At 46.1% G+C, this 17,557-nt stretch overlaps 1 protein-coding gene across 2 annotated transcripts in view; it reads right to left on the reverse strand.

Moving 5' to 3' along the window:
* The window catches only part of gna13b (guanine nucleotide binding protein (G protein), alpha 13b), a 23,503-nt gene extending 6,479 nt beyond the window's left edge, over positions 1-17,024 (reverse strand). Inside the window, exons 1-2 of one of the 2 annotated variants that reach the window (XM_030789844.1) lie at positions 16,727-17,024; positions 10,479-10,705 (exon numbers count right to left, since the gene is read on the reverse strand). In XM_030789844.1, coding sequence (XP_030645704.1) covers positions 10,479-10,705; positions 16,727-17,009 — 510 coding nt within the window. In that variant the 5' untranslated portion in view covers positions 17,010-17,024. The remainder of the gene's footprint in view (positions 1-10,478; positions 10,706-16,726) is intronic. The other variant, XM_030789843.1, reaches the window with a different exon arrangement.
* Between the last annotated feature and the right edge of the window lie 533 nt (positions 17,025-17,557).

Consider the following 17,557-nt stretch of genomic DNA (forward strand, 5'->3'; position numbering starts at 1 on the left):
TTGGGAATTTTTTAATCATGAGAAAGGTCAACAGAGGCAGCAGACAAAAGAAAAAGGGAAACTTAAATTTCCCACTCCTCAGTTAGCATCAGCACACAGGGCATCTTGTGTCGCTCACTTCTCTAATCACTCCCTGGGATTTTATTGAAACTATTCATAAACACAAGTTTAATAGTTGTAAAACAGAGTTATTTCTGTTCTTCCTGCCATGTGAACCAAATGATTCTGGTGATGTCTCTGTAGACGTTTAGTGTCAGCAGGAAGGTGTCACCCCCACCCACATCAGAAAAAAGGAGTAAAAAAAAAACCCAAAACATAAATAAAGGAGTGCAGGTGAGGAGGTCTCTCTCGTCAGGGGGGGGGGAGGACTGAGGTAAACCAGACAGTACAGAGAACTGGTCCTCAAAGTAACCAGCAGGGGTTTCCCCCCAGGGCTGTGCTAAAACTGATATAAACATGGCGGGGGTACGCCAGAGTCCAACATTAACGTCTGAGCTGAAAGTTTCATAGCTCCAGTTTGGTCAACACTGTTTAAAAGAGGAGCCAAAATTTCCTGACCAGACATCCAGACGACTTCCCAGTTAGTCCAGTCCACTCCCAGTTCAGTCAAACACAGACACTGCAGCTTCTATAGAGACATGACTACTGTTTAACACAGTGCATCTTTATCATAAAACACACGGGCAACACAACAGGGTTTCCTGTGGATCAACAGGTTTGGCGTGGCAGCAGTTGGGGGGGGGGGGGGGGGGGGGGGGGGGGGGTACTACATTAGGCGCTTTCGCACCGGAGGAACTTTTCCATAGTTCTTAGAACTGTTGGAGAAAGTACCCCCTTTTTCGCGTGTTCGCACCGCAGGAACTTAGAACGATCATAGTTCTTAGAACGCTGTTTTGAGGGGCTTTTTTAGCTCCTACTTCAGGGTAGGTACTTTCGCAGCGCAATAGGAACCTTGTGACGTAGGTGTACAGCCATTGGTCCAGACGAAGGTATACGATGATTGCAACCGCCATTTTTAAAGATCCGTGCAAAATATAAAGTCTTAGAACGTATTTCATTTAGCTTTTGATATTCATGTCTCAAAATGTCTGGAATTGTAGGAGGGGGCACATAGTTTTTATGTTTTATTTTACCGGTATTTTATATCCCCCAACAATGACCATTTTGCAACGTCCAATGTATATTTGTACATTGAAGAGGTAGCGTACACTCCGCTTCGGTAGGTGCTTGTGTGTCCGCTTGTGTGGCTGTGATCCGCATTTTAACCTAAAATAAGAATGTGTTTGTCTAGCTTACGATTTGAGGGCTGCGGCGGGGAAAAAGGAAAGAAAAAAACACGATGCCGCGAGCAAGGGTCAGGCACAAGCGCTATGCTAGCACCCGAAAAGTACTTTGCCCATCAAGTCATTCACTGCTACTGCGGTGGTAAATGCATAAATGCATTGGGAAATTATTTTTTCCATTGGACTGGGTCTATCGCCATACAGTTTTATTTTCGTTAATGAGAAGGCAGTTATAGGTTATCTAATGTGCAATCAATATTTCTGTCATTCAAATTCAATAAAACTCATTGTGTATACTGTAGTCTAGTTTGTCGATTTCTTTTGCCGCAGTAATGGTTCTTTTTTTCCTTTTGGAGGTATTTAAAAGGTCTTAAAAGTCATTAAATTTGTACTTCAAAATGTGCAGCTATCCTGGTTGGTCGTAAACAACAGCTCTTAGCTGCTATACCGTCGGCCGGCTTACGTCACTTCAGCGTTCCTACTGGCGGTGCGAAAGCAAACAGAAAAAAGGCCCTTGAACGAATGTAGTTCTAGGGGAAGCTCCACAGGGGGTAGTTCCTATCGAATTAGACCCTAGAACTGTTCGGTGCGAAAGCGCCTTTTGTCTATAGCAGTAAACAAACACTTAACACCTACATGAATTAATATAGGCTAGTTACCTTTCAGTGACAGCTATAACTAAGTTTTTTAGCGGTTTCTAACTTAAGTCCTAAACAGTTGGCCTGTCTAAAGTGTGTGACTGAACTAGCCTACAAGCACACTGCTGCAGCCACAGAGAAGTGTATGCCATTAGCAGTGATCACCTTATTTCAGTCAGCCATAAAGCATGCACATAAGCTCAGGCTGCAGTACAGTAGTTACTGAAAGGGAACAGAGCTGGGATAAGAGCTAAGCTAACCCAGCTCGGACCTGAGAGAGCGAGGAGAGGGGTGGCGAGAGATGCGTCCCCCCCCCACCCCCCCCACCTAACCAAATGCCATGCTCCGTTTACCTCCCTCGTCTGGTGAATGACAACATAATATAGCCTATTAGTGCCGTCAACCTACTGAATTCCGTAACGTGTGCATGGGGGGCGGGAGTGGAAATCGGGCTTCCAGGGCGAGCCACCAACACGACTGATTGGTTGGACTGTTTTTTGTTTTTGTTTTTTTTTGCTGTGGCGGGCCGTCATGGAGAAAAGTTACCAGCGGAAACACTGCACAATGACATCAGTCTCACCTGATACAGCTACTGAGTCAAGACACCACAAATAACCAAATCAACCACCACCTGTACATCCTTTACCACAGCATTTAACAGTACCTTTTAACTATTTGTCTTTTCTGAGACGAAGCCAGACAAAAGTCAATAAACAGTTCTTGACCAAACTGACTTTGAAAAACGGTGATTCCCGTATGCTGCCCTTTGGGAGCATATTATGTTCACAACAACCCTATGTCACAACACAGAGACAAAGGGCACTTTGCATTTCCACGCCATAAATATTCACAGGCTGTTTTCACCACAGCGCTCTGCTCTGTGGAAACAAACAAAAAGACAGAGACAGAGAGAGAGACACAGAGAGAGAGAGAGAGTGAGAGAGAGAGAGAGAGAGAGAGAGAGAGAGAGAGAGAGAGAGAGAGAGAGAGAGAGTGAGAAAGAGACAGTGAGAGAGAGAGAGAGAGAGAGAGAGAGAGAGACAGAGAGAGAGAGAGACAGATGAAGCCACTCCTGTCTTTTCTCTGGGCCGTGTCCCACACAGCTGGGCTGGGCCTGCACTGTGCCAGGACAAACAGCTTACACTCTCATGACCAACAGAAAGAGCCCCCTCAGGACCCGGACAAACTGCACACGGCCAAACAAACAATGCTCCGTTACACAGCAGGTCCATTAAGCCTGCGCCCTCAATTGGGAATTTAAAAAAAAAAACAACAAAAAAAAACTTTTGAGTAATAAGAACAGTCTGCCCAGGAAACAGGGACAAGAACACGGGAACAAACACGATCGTCCGATAAAGTTCAGAGACGTCTGGGAAGGAGTGTGGGCCATTTTTCCGTGTTGTTGTTGTTTTTTTTTTTGTGTGCGTGTCTACAGAGGAGCGCTGAGTTTCCTCTCCTCTCGGTGACAGTGATCTCCTCAGCGCCGAGTCAGGGGAGCACGCTGTGCCCGGCCACTCACGCAAGGAACCCGAGTCAGACAAAGCCTTCCTCTCACAGGATCTCCTCTGTCTGACACCAGAACACCCCCGGCCCAGGTCACGACGGGTCTTGTGGTATGTGGAGGCGTGGGGAGTTCAAGGTGACCCCCAGTCTTAAGTATTCTTAGATGACTGAGTCACAGGAAAACCAAACTGTGCCTCCCCCTGAGTGCCGAGCTCCGCACCACAGCCATTCTGCTCCTTACCCAGGGTGGGCGTGTGCATTACAGAACGCCACACTGTCCGCGACAGGGGAAGTCCTGTTACGCTGTAGCACATCTGACTAAAACGGCTGCAGTGGAATTAACTGTTAGTCAACTTACACCTAAGGCAGAAAAACCCACTGACTCGACTGACACAACGCGACGAATCTCTGAGGATCGATCATCTACAGCACACTGGTCAACATTAAATACATGAAAAAATGACTATGTTCAGAGAGGACCAGGCTCGAGACCGAGCGATCGGTTTCTGGAGGGGAAACATCAGACAAATCCAGAGCTCAGTCTGAATTTTGGGGATGCTAAGTTTTAAATTTCAGCAGAGAGGGGGGCTAGCTTGCCTGTCAGCAGGCTGCCCAAGTACAAAATATCAGTTAGGGCCAGAATAGTGAAAAATACTTTCGGGGGCGGTGCTGCTTTAGCTTGTTAAGCCATAGCTGGGAGCTGCCTATATGGCTTTCAGGGACCTGACCAATGACACCATCATGATTTTCACCACTGTATGCGATACTGTACAATGGTCAAGTGGCAGTTGTCATTTGTATGAAACCACATTGCCCAGAAAGAGTGGTAGGGCCTGAATACATATAGCCGATCTGTTCATTCCTGACATCCATTCAGTAAATCCAGAAGCACAGAGAGCCCCAGTCAGTAGACTGGTCCAGCCGAATCAGAGAAGAGAAGGCAGTGGAAAGCAGATGGCTGGCACTTCCTCTCAAACAAACCAGATCCGAGACTGCTGTGTGCCAGCTTCCTGTTTTAAGGACACACAGTGGTCTGATGTCACTGGCCAAGTTCAGTCACGGTGACATTTTATGTATGCACTCATGCATTGTTCAGTATGTGTGAGTTACATGAAAGTCTTCCACAGTTTAGTATCTGTGAGCTATGTGAAAGTCTTCCACAATTTAGTATGTGTGAGTTATGTTAAACTCTTCCATGGTTTAGTATCTGTGAGCTATGTGAAAGTCTTCCATGGTTTAGTATCTGTGAGTTATGTGGAAGTCTTCCACAGTTTAGTATGTGTGAGTTATGTGAAAGTCTTCCACAGTTTAGTATGTGTGAGTTATGTGAAAGTCTTCCACAGTTTAGTATGTGTGAGTTATGTTAAACTCTTCCATGGTTTAGTATCTGTGAGCCATGTGAAAGTCTTCCATGGTTTAGTATCTGTGAGTTATGTTAAACTCTTCCATGGTTTAGTATCTGTGAGTTATGTTAAACTCTTCCATGGTTTAGTATGTGTGAGTTATGTGAAAGTCTTCCACAATTTAGTATGTGTGAGTTATGTTAAACTCTTCCATGGTTTAGTATCTGTGAGTTATGTGAAAGTCTTCCATGGTTTAGTATCTGTGAGTTATGTTAAACTCTTCCATGGTTTAGTATCTGTGAGTTATGTGAAAGTCTTCCATGGTTTAGTATCTGTGAGTTATGTTAAACTCTTCCATGGTTTAGTATCTGTGAGTTATGTGAAAGTCTTCCACAGAGGGACTGAATGAAGCCAATAATGGGGAAGGTCATAGTTAGTGCTTTGTTTCAGGAGTGAGAGTAGGACATAAACAGCAGGTGTTGTCTTTCTATGAGGGAAGTTCTGGTTTAACCAGGCCCTTGACACTAGTCGGAACCTGCTGACCTCTCTCTGACCTCCACTCTTCAAAAGATGGAAAATCTCAGAAAAACATAAAACTCTCTGGATCATGGATGTTTCACTTTTTGAGCCATCCTGGCACATAAATCTGTGATAAATATCAAAGACAAAGAGACAGACAGACAGGCAAATGGATGAATGAATGAATGATAAATTCTGTCTGATTATTTGAGTCAATTCTCAACACTTCAGAGCCAGTGGATATGAACTGGTGGGCAATAGTTTTTCGTCAGGTCTGGTTTCTCTGGTTACGGTCACTTAGATGACATTAAGGAGTCAGCCCCCCAGGGCAGCGGTCAGCAGAATGCCAATGGCCCAGACAAGCCTGCCAAACAGGGTCTAGGGTTACGTTTACTGGTCAACCCATTTAAAATATTGTGGCAGTACTATTGTACAAATAGGGACAAGTACCGTCCAGTAGCACTCACCGCCACCCTGCCTGCATGGATTTGGGTCGGTTCATTCCGGTTCCGCATGAGTCTGCTCAGTCCATTTAGTTTAAGTGAACAGAGACTAGCCTCATTAAAGAGCCAATCACCAGGTGACAGGCTTAACTTACAGGGCACCGGAGCTGTTCAAGTCAACACTGAGGATGAGAAACATGCTATAATTAGCATGGGGACCCAAATCAAAGAAAGAAAAAACATCTACTGTGCTCTTGGGCATGATGTCGTTGAAATCTGCAAGATTTCACATGACTGTTAATACCAGGGATACCGCACACCTGAAACCTCAGTCAGCCTCTGGCTTTCTCATGTTCCCCAGCTTACAGTGGTAGAGTATAAACAGAGGACACAGAGAGAGAGAGAGAGAGAGAGAGAGAGGGGACAGACAGGACACACAGAGAGAGAGAGAGGACACACAGAGAGCGAGAGAGAGAGAGAGAGAGAGAGAGAGAGAAAGAGAGAGAGAGAGAGGACACAGGGAGAGAGAGAGAAGGAGAGAGAGAGGACACAGGGAGAGAGAGAGAAGGAGAGAGAGAGAGAGAGAGAGAGAGAGAGAGAGAGAGAGAAAGAGAGAGAGAGAGAGGACACAGAGAGAGAGAGAGAAGGAGAGAGAGAGGACACAGAGAGAGAGAGAAGGAGAGAGAGAGGACACACAGAGAGAGAGAGAGAGAGAGAGAGAGGACAGAGAGAGAGGACACAGGGAGAGAGAGTGTTACAAAGAGGGCCTCAGTGAGGTGTGCATGTGTGCACGGTGGCCAGAGTTTTAATAACAGCTCAGCATTCCTTCAGGGATCACTCAGGCCCAGATCCTACTAATCTGGCACTTAGTGAATAAACTCAGAGGAGAGTGTAGTTTAGTGTAGTTGAGTGTAGTGAGAGAACCCAGAGGAGAGTGCAGTGCAGTGTAGTGTAGTGTAGGGTAGTGTAGTGTAGTGTAGTGTAGTGAGAGAACCCAGAGGAGAGTGTAGTGTAGTGTAGTGCAGTGTAGTGTAGTGAGAGAACTCAGAGGAGAGTGTGGTGTAGTGTAGTGTAGTGTAGTGAGAGAACTCAGAGGAGAGTGTAGTGTAGTGTAGTGTAGTGTAGTGAGAGAACCCAGAGGAGAGTGTAGTGTAGTGTAGTGTAGTGTAGTGAGAGAACCCAGAGGAGAGTGTAGTGTAGTGTAGTGTAGTGTAGTGTAGTGAGAGAACTCAGAGGAGAGTGTAGTGTAGTGTAGTGCAGTGTAGTGTAGTGAGAGAACCCAGAGGAGAGTGTGGTGTAGTGTAGTGTAGGGTAGTGAGAGAACCCAGAGGAGAGTGTAGTGTAGTGTAGTGCAGTGTAGTGTAGTGAGAGAACTCAGAGGAGAGTGTAGTGTAGTGTAGTTTAGTGTAGTGAGAGAACCCAGAGGAGAGTGTAGTGTAGTGTAGTGCAGTGTAGTGTAGTGAGAGAACTCAGAGGAGAGTGTAGTGTAGTGTAGTGTAGTTTAGTGTAGTGAGAGAACCCAGAGGAGAGTGTAGTGTAGTGTAGTGCAGTGTAGTGTAGTGAGAGAACTCAGAGGAGAGTGTAGTGTAGTGTAGTGCAGTGTAGTGTAGTGAGAGAACTCAGAGGAGAGTGTAGTGTAGTGTAGTGTAGTGTAGTGAGAGAACCCAGAGGAGAGTGTAGTGTAGTGTAGTGTAGTGTAGTGAGAGAACTCAGAGGAGAGTGTAGTGTAGTGTAGTGCAGTGTAGTGTAGTGAGAGAACCCAGAGGAGAGTGTAGTGTAGTGTAGTGCAGTGTAGTGTAGTGAGAGAACCCAGAGGAGAGTGTAGTGTAGTGTAGTGCAGTGTAGTGTAGTGAGAGAACCCAGAGGAGAGTGTAGTGTAGTGTAGTGCAGTGTAGTGTAGTGAGAGAACTCAGAGGAGAGTGTAGTGTAGTGTAGTGTAGTGTAGTGAGAGAACCCAGAGGAGAGTGTAGTGTAGTGTAGTGTAGTGTAGTGAGAGAACTCAGAGGAGAGTGTAGTGTAGTGTAGTGTAGTGTAGTGAGAGAACCCAGAGGTCGCCTTAGGCCTAAGCGGATGTGGTCTTTCTGTGAGAGGACACTGTGACTCAAGCGTGGTGGTCAAGAGTGCCATACCAAGAACAGTAACAATACTCTTCCCTGCCCCCCCCCCGCATTTCCCACCCCTCCCTCCACAGGCTCTGAACACAAACCACTGTCTGGGAGAGAGGGAACAGTCCAGGCACGGATGTGTCCTATCAGAGCATCTCTTTCACTCACTGTAATCTGCAGAGATCTGGGACTTTCTTTGAACAGAGTGTACAGCCTGTAGCTCTGGTCTAGGCCATTTCAAATGGACTACATCAGCTTGATTTGATAATGGTGAAATTCTGTTCCAGTCAACTACACGAGTTGCATGCAGAGGCTCCTTGCTCCTGGTTTGGTTTTGATGTAACGCTGAGGTAGTGCGTCTGGGCCCAATGCTGCCAGAGACAAACTCAGTCTGGAGCAGTTCTATTGTCAGCATTTGACTTTTACATCTCAATTTTAGTGTTTAGTTGTTTTCAAACAGTCCATGTATTTGGGTCATCCTGACAGGCGACTGATCACTGCATCACTCACATTGTAAGTCATGCTACAGTGAAAGCTTCACACCTCAGTGCACTGACTCTTAAGGGGAATTAAATGGAACTGCTGAGATTCTGGGCGACCAGGCAGCACAGGGGAGAGGAATAAGGCAGCAGATTAGGATTATGCAATGCCTAGGCAAGGGGGGGGGGGTGCAGAGCAGAAGCGGTATGCAGGGGAAGAAGGGAGCGCCAGTGGGCAAAAAAAAAAAGGAAGGGGGCAGGGGGCTTTACTCAGGAATTTAAGAATCAGTTTTGTTTTGCTGTTAGCTGGCAGTACAGAATATCCTCACACAAACTGGAGGGGCAGAGTGGTGAGACTGGGAGGCCTGCTATGTTTTGCACTCAGTACACGTGGTGTGTGGATTACGGGATACAAAAGTGTTTTGTTTTGTTGCCTTGCCTCTCACAAGCCGGAGAAAGCTGAAATGCAAAAAGACGGAGGGTTTGTGGCAGTGGTGGGGGGTGGGGTAGAAGAAGGCACTTTTCTGCTTAACAGGCCCCTCGAACATGAACCCTGGCCCTAAACAGGCCCCTCGAACATGAACCCTGGCCCTAAACAGCTACAGTCAAGTTTCAATTCAACCAAATGACACACCACTGTCTGAAGCAACTTGAGGCCTCAGCTGCATAGCTACATGGGAGGGGAAAGGGAGAGAGAGAGAGAGAGAGAGAGAGAGAGAGAGAGAGAAGAGTGAGTCTTATCAGCTCAGTGGATCTGGGTTAGTGCAGAAACACTCAGTCTCATGTCATGTCTTGTCCTGAGCAGCATGCTTTTCCCCTCTGTGTGTCTGCCCCAACCTGCCTGGGCCCAGGACAAAGGCACGCTAAATCCCCTACACCAAATCTCAGCCTTCTCCGTGTTCACGCTCAGGCTAGATCTGGATTAAACTTCACTCTCCTCCTCAAGTTATCAAAGCAAAGCCCGCGGTGTGGCACAGAGGCACGTAAAGCCCAACAATGTCAAAGTAACTCTCAGAGTACCAGAAACACCACCGAGCACAACAGCTGCATTCAAAAAAAGAAAAAAAGAGAGACTGTGTCGTTGTTTTTCTACAGGTTTTTGTTGAGCCGCAAAATATTCTTAGGCTGGGCTAGTTTCAAATCAAATCTGTCAGAATGGGGAAATGATAAAACCCAGGAACTGAAAGCGTTTAGAGAAGTCCAGCGTGGCATGTTTGAATCTGTTCAGAGTGATGTCACGTTCTAATGAGCGATCATGTGATAGATAGTGGAAAATCAAAAATTACCACTTCAATATACACCCCCCTCCCCCAAATGGGACATTCCAGTGAATCAAAATAAAACAGGAAACAACAGCATCCTGCCATGTTGGATGACTGTTTCTAATAAAAAAAAAATTAAAAACATAAACGGCATTTTATTCTTTTTTTGTTTTTTTGCTTGTGAACAGAGAACGACCTAAAATGAAAAGAGAAGGGTTTATGACTGAGGTCTGCGCAGAGCACTAATGTGGTTTAAATATTCTCCCAGATCTAAACACTACCCTGGCGAGTCAATCTCTACAGCTTTCAGTATGAGTTGGGTTAGCATTTCCTACACTCTGAAAAGCCCTCTCAACTGAGAAGAGCCAAGAGCGAACAAACAAGAACAAAAAAACCACCTCAAAACGCCACAAATCTGCAGGACCGCCTGTGAAGCCTGTGAGTCCGGCCCTACAGAGACACTGCTGGATGCTTATTGGCCGAGTGGCCCAGAGGAAAGGACGTCATGTAAACTGGACTGCCTGTCAATCAATCACGGGACTTTTTCTTCAGGCATAGAATTCTTTCCTTTTTTTTTATTAAAAAACAACTGTTTTGAGGGTAATTTACACACACACAGATACATACATGCATATATATGAGTGTACATGTATATATACACACACACACACACACATACATAAATATGCATATGCATATATATATATATATATATATATGTATGTATGTGTGTGTGTGTGTGTGTGTGTGTGTGTGTGTGTGTGTGTGTGTGTGTGTGTGTGCGCGCGTAGACATTCCTCCACTGATGAGCACTGTTGGTTGGGCCAGTTTTGTAGAGGAATGAGAGCCATAGCAGTGGCTGTGAGGTGACGGGCAGAGGGCACGGATGGAATCAGTACTTACCAGCTGGAACTCCCGGCGCCGGTCAAAGGCATTCTGAATGCCGGCGTCGGCCCACAGGGCCTGGATGGAAGGCATGTACTGCAGGAAGACCTTGCTGTCCACCATGCCTTGGGTCATGAGAGTGGAGCGTGTGTCAAACGACATCATCGTGTCCCCGTGGCTCTGGTTAGAGGGGTCTCCCCACGGAATGTGCAGCTTCTCTCTGGCATCTACTAACACTCGAACGCCTGTGTACAGACACACAGACACACAGACAGACAGACAGAGAGAGAGAGAGAGAAACGGTTTACTGTAAATGTTTATAATGTCAATCAAGTAGCATTGACCAACATTAAAATCGCTCAGTACCAACACAACCAGCAGTTTGGACTCATCATCTCAGTCACTACATTGCCCATGCTCCCCATATAAATACATGTACTGTTACTATGACTACAACAAGGTGCACTGAGGTGCCTCCCTGGTCTTCACTGTGTGCTAGTCTCCCTCAGACACACTGACAGTGAGTGAGTGTTTAATACGCAACATCCACAGACACACCGACAGGGAGTGAGTGTGACACACAACAACCACAGACACACCGACAGGGAGTGAGTGTTTGACACACAACAACCACAGACACACCGACAGGGAGTGAGTGTGACACACAACAACCACAGACACACCGACAGGGAGTGAGTGTTTGACATGGCCTTTATGATAAGAGCAGCCAAACAAAGCCCACAGACACACAAAGGGGCTGCCCCCAGCGGCCATGTCAGCATGTACCACCAACAAATCACTGCCCACTGCCACGCCCTTTCCTGTTCTACCACCAGGGAAGGAAGGAGTCACTCATTAAAACCTTATCAGAGACATTTACAGACATCTTTTCACAAAGCAAAAGTAAAAAAGAATATCCCAGATGCAGTGAATGTAATGTTTACCACATCACTACCAACGCCTGCCCTGCTCATAATTCATAACTCCTGGACTAGACCACTGGCACTACGACACAGGGGGAGATTAACAGTGAGAGCTGCCCCATTCACTCACACACACACACACACACACGGCTCTGTACCTGACCACACCCAGCTATCAATGACCATGTCACCAGCAGACTGCCGCAGGAACACGAACACACACACAGACACACACACAGTCTCTCTGTGAAACAGAAACACACACACGCACGCACGCACGCACGCACACACACACACACACACAGAGTCTCTCTGTGAAACAGAAACACACACACACACACACACACACACACACACGCGCACGCACACACACACACACAGTCTCTCTGTGAAACAGAAACACACACACACACACACACAGAGTCACTCTACGAAACAGAAACACACACGCAGTCTTTCTGCGAAACAGAAACACACACACAACACACCATCAGAAACCAGCTCTGTCCCCTGCACTCCCAAGTGATGGGAAAACCCAACGCTTCTCCCTGTGTTTGTGTCAACAGTGAGACACAGATAAAAGCAGTCCTGACGTGATGGTAGTTCTTGGTAAACTGGATGGTAAATAGGGGCAATTCCCAAATGGAGAAGCAGCAAGGGTGGGCGTTCCGCTTGTCCGCAGTGGAAGAAAACCAAGTGTGTTTGTTCCAGCAGTGGAAGGTGTGGTTGTCTTTTCTCACACTGACAGTGAGTTACAGTAGCCTGTAAGGTCCCCAGAGTGAGCACGGCTTGACAGACCTGTGGTCTCAGAGCTGCTGTTTCCAGCCCTACTGGACAGAACCAGCTCAACCTGTTCTGACCTCTGGTCCCAACATTCTCACACATATGTCTATCTGCTAGGGGTCTGGCTGTGCTGTCAGAGCAAAGTAGTCATTCTTGGAGGGAAGGGGGGGGGGGAGATTCACGTGTACATTTCCACTGAGAAGGACTGAAATGATTCCATCTTTCAGTGAGACACAAGATATGGTAATAATTATGTAAATACTGCTTACATGGCATGATTTGTGTCATTTTTCGACAGCTGGGCAGCCCGTATGAATCTCCAAACACGTGCCTGAATGTGTGTGTGTGTGTGCGTGTGTGTGTGTGTGTAGGCGCACGGTAAGCTAACACTCAGACACTCAGCTGAGTAAAGCACATATATCTGAGGCCTTGTGCTGCCGAGTTCTTGTTCTGCAGCTGCAGATCCTGTACTCACAGGCCTCCCACACCCCTCAGGAGAATTCTGATTCGCTCAGACCCCCTCCACGGCTCTCCCCAGCACCCTCACACCGACAGCAGCCTGCCTCTGACTCCCTGCCTCCTTTCTCTTACGTTTGAGCGTGAGCTCAGTGTCAAACGAGCCCGTGTGGAGAGTGTTTAAGCCGTGGGGTCCCAAAGGTTATCTGAATCCTAAAGCACGGCCCATTAGTGAGTGCTAATGCAACAAGACTGTGTGAGATCACAGCCAGAGCTGCGTAGGAGAATCAATACCACCAGCCCAGACATGTGCATTAGCGCTAGTGTATCTGAAATCTCCATACACTACATACAATCAATCTGAACCGGAATCATCAGAGAAACTCCAAAGCTTGGACGCACACACAGATACAATTGCTTTTGTAATTCTCTACCCACAGGGCAAAGACAGAGTGGAGTGTTTTTGACTGGTAAAAAAAAAACGTTTTAAGCACAGGAAATAGGTCAGCACCACATAGTAACAGCTAGGGCTCTGGCTTCATATCTTTCCTGTGAGGTTGCATGTTCACGTTATCAGAAAACACTGCAAAGATTCTTTAAAGCCTAGATTCTGGATGCACTTTCACCCTGTGATATTCTCTTACCAAAGCCACAGAACAGAGCTACCTCCAGTGCAAACAGATTTATAAAGTAGGCAAAGACAGCCTCCCTCACTGACCTGGACCACACACCCACCATCATATCACATTCATCAGAAATTCACACAATAACAGGATACAACATGTGCATGGTAAGTACTGCCCCTTAAGATTATAAACAGGATCATGCCTGAGTTGGAAAAGATAAACAAACACTATATGCAGACTATAGTCCAAGTCTGGGCTTCCAATTTCCCACTACAGTTTGTTCCACAACATTCGACTGGCCCCTGGTTTCGCCGTCATCGGCCCACTCCACCGGCCCCTGGTTTCGCCGTCACTGGCCCACTCCACCGGCCCCTGGTTTCGCCGTCATCGGCCCACTCCACCGGCCCCTGGTTTCGCCGTCACTGGCCCACTCCACCGGCCCCTGGTTTCGCCGTCATCGGCCCACTCCACCGGCCCCTGGTTTCGCCGTCATCGGCCCACTCCACCGGCCCCTGGTTTCGCCGTCATCGGCCCACTCCACCGGCCCCTGGTTTCGCCGTCATCGGCCCACTCCACCGGCCCCTGGTTTTGCTGTCACTGGCCAAGTATCAAACCCTATCAGTACATTTCCCTTTGATATGGAGATGTAAGCTGAATCCTTTTCCAGTGATCTACACCGGCTTGTTTCTCGACACTGGCTTGTTTCTCGACACCGAGAGTCGTCCTCATTCACAGCTGTCAAAGTGGAGTGTGTGCTGTGTACTTCCACCTCCTTCACTGTGTGCTGTGTGCCCTCACCGTCGACCCCACCCCTCAGACCTGGCTACCTGCTGTTGCTGCCAGAGTGCATGCATGTCAGACAGGCTACTGTCAGAGGTACGGGCTCAGGGTTACACAGCACTAAAGGTGACACGGGCAAAACAAAGAAACAAACTGAGAAACAACTAACTAAGACAGAACACCAGTGTCAAACCTGAAGAAACCCTACTACACACACACACTTCTCATTACATACCCTCACACCAAACTGCTCAAAGATATCATTCTGCTCAGCTTCAGCATCTGAACAGCCAGCATGAATGTACACACACACACACACACACAGAGAGAGGGGGAATTATCACCACATAATTGTATAACACCAAGTTTTCACTGACTCGGTGGGTCTTCTTCAGTCTTTTTGTCATGTATGAAGTATTCCAGGGTACAAGGCATGTGAAAGACTTTCCATGCAACTACTCAAAAGTTCACCAGAACTCAAGACAAAGCTTGTGGCCTGTCATTTTAGCTCTGTGATCGCTCTTTTTTTTCCACGGAACAGCGTCTGCTCACCCTGAGCAAACACTTTCCACACAGTCACACCGTACTGTGAAATTGTAACTTTACCATGTCCATCGTCTGATTTAAACAGCGAGCACTGTGAGATGATTGAAAGAAAAAACTAAACAATTCATGAATATGCTAAAGGAACGCGTCAAACCTGACATGCAAACCCGCTGCCTTTAAGACAGGGACAAAGGAGCAGGAGTCATTTTACATCTCAAGAAATACAACGATCATAAAGAACAAAGCCTTGATTGGTTTTTGCAAACCCTGTCAAACCCAGGCAACTGCACTTTAAGTGCTTCAAAAAAATCAAAACTAAAAATTCAGTGACCGGACAGTTCTTTCACATGTGTTCACATCTTCCCTCTAAAAATCTTGCATTATCACACACACAAAAAAAACACCATCTGTTTTTCTGTAGCTCTGTGAAGCAGTTTAGGATCAAATCCAAAAAGCCATTTTTACTAAGTGTTTCCTGTTTAAGCAGAGCTGAAGAATGCAGTGTTAAACTGACATGATTCTGCTGTGTAACACCAAAATCTTCTCTAGCGAAATCTGGAAAACCTGCTCTCAGTACGGGAATAACACAACGCTTTAACGTTAGGCGAGACAGGAGCTGGACACCTCAGATGAACCACAAACCAGAGTCACAGTGTCAACCCCGGTTTGATAACAACAGTATTAATGACGTATCGCTACCTATTGTGTAAAGCCCCAAACATTCCAGAAACAGACGGTTTACTTCACTACGCATTTTTTTTTATTTTGAAGTCACAAATAAGGTTGAATAGAGAGGTCACAAAGTTCCACCGTGTTTCGTTAGATCTCAAAACCGAGATAAATATTTAAACACTATTCAGGCTACTTTTCAAAAGCAAAAATATTGACAAAGAAATACAACCTGTGTGTAATTGCGGAATAATAATTAGATGACCACGTAACTAAAGAAGTGCCGTTTACGTAGAGGCTTGAATATCGTGACGACTGACTGGTTTCTTCGAGAAGAATCTGACAATCACAAAGGCAAATCGCACTGCTATGAGTTCAGTCTAGGCTGTCAAAACGTTAACCCAGTCGGCACAAATCGCAGGTTACAATAAAACAGGTGTTTGAGCACACAGCGTGTTAAAAAGACGGATCGTGCTATTTGCTCTCTGATCCCGTGTATCGCTTTTGATACACGCTTCAATGGGAGGACTGTTTATCGTTTTCGTACGATGATACCCTATCCAACACGACCTCTGCGTGTGGACACCACCCAGTTCCATTCCAACCATAATATTGCAAGTTGGCGCTTCAGCGTTTCACAGTTAAATACATTTTTGTGACTGTCAATTAGCGTCACAAACAAACATTAAAATGATTGTGTGCGCGCCCAGGCAACTGCCATGTTTTAAGTTAGACACGGGCCACCCCTCCCTTGCTTTGTTATTAATGAAACGAGGGACAGCTCGTCTTCGCCAACAAACAAGACCCTCTGACTTGCAAAGCAGACGTCGCACAAGACAACGGCTCGCATTTCTACAGTCAGTCCTCTTAAACGCCTTGGTGTTGTCCAGCACCTGATTCTACTGGACACACAGGCTACTGTGTCCGTTTCAGAAAATGAACACTAATTTATAGAACTGTAAAAAGACAACAGGAGGGGAATAACACAAAAGCATTTGGTTTACTGTGCCAATACATAGCTGCGTTAGTTGCTAAAAGCCTTCTTAAGTTACTTGTGTTTACTGTTATCATGCTACCCTGGGAACTCACTTAGCTCGTTAATCTTACTTCTACCTCTTCAACGTCAGAAAGCTAAGCTAGCTTTCTGTTATATTGAAGTTGTGAAAATACATCGTTAAGACCGTGTGTGTATGACCTAAAGTCACAGTATGGGTTTGGTGACTTCTTTGTTCAGGACCATGCCTGAAGTATGATTGAAACACATATCATGGGCGTTTCTTCTTGTCTAGTGTTCGAGCACTTCAGCATGGAAACACAACTCAGTACCTCCGCGCCACCTAGCAAAACTCCAGCTAGCAAGCAAGCTACACCATCAAAGCAGAACTTTTCAACTTTTCATGTAAACAGACAACAGAAACAACACGCTTCGCAATTACCAGTAAAATTAAGTTGTGAATCAGTACAATTAATTTTTGGCATTTACCTTTGATAACATTACTGTAAATAGTCGCCCGGAACTCTTCTTTGGCCTGTCGATCGAAGTCCTGACCGTGTATGATGCGCATCTGCTTGAGAAAAGTGGATTTGCCGCTCTCGCCAGCTCCGAGTAATAAGATCTTTACCAGCCGTTTTACATACGTTTTATCTTTAGAAATACACTTATCTATCTCTTTAGATTTCCTTAACTGTTCTGCCTCGCTGCTGGTGAGGAGACACCTAGGGAAACACACAGATAAAACGGACCGGGCCGGCAGGAAATCCGCCATCTTTGAAACAACTTCATCGATACAGTAGGGAGTGTTGCTGCGCGCCCCTGAACCCAGTGGCGGGCGGGGCCGATTACGATAACAAGAAGGGGGTGGGGGCACGCGCATGGCTCTGAAATGTCCGGGCGCGTTCAGACACCTCACATAAACAATGAAATAGTCACATTCACAGAAGAGTGATGAAATGATCACTGGGAAATATTTAATTTTGAGGGACGCATTAAAAAAATTTCCACTCCAGAGTTGAATGAAATTTTCTTTGATGCCGCATTTACAATAGAATTGTGTAAAACATCTTTTGTATTGGTCAAAATGACCACAGTTCTGGAGTTTAGATATGGATTTGATGAATACGTTTACTAACTTAATGGAACGACTGAGCCTCTCTGGTGTTTTACAGATTTAAATAATCCCATACTTTAAGATCCATATGAGTTGGGACATTGCTGTTTCACAAATTCACGACCTGTGACAATGGTATAAACCATGTGATATTTTTGAGGCTGTTCTTTCCCTCTCACCAATGGTGACAGAATGTCAGAACTTGG

Source organism: Chanos chanos, chromosome 13 (assembly GCF_902362185.1).
Source record: "Chanos chanos chromosome 13, fChaCha1.1, whole genome shotgun sequence".
Lineage (NCBI taxonomy): Eukaryota > Metazoa > Chordata > Actinopteri > Gonorynchiformes > Chanidae > Chanos > Chanos chanos.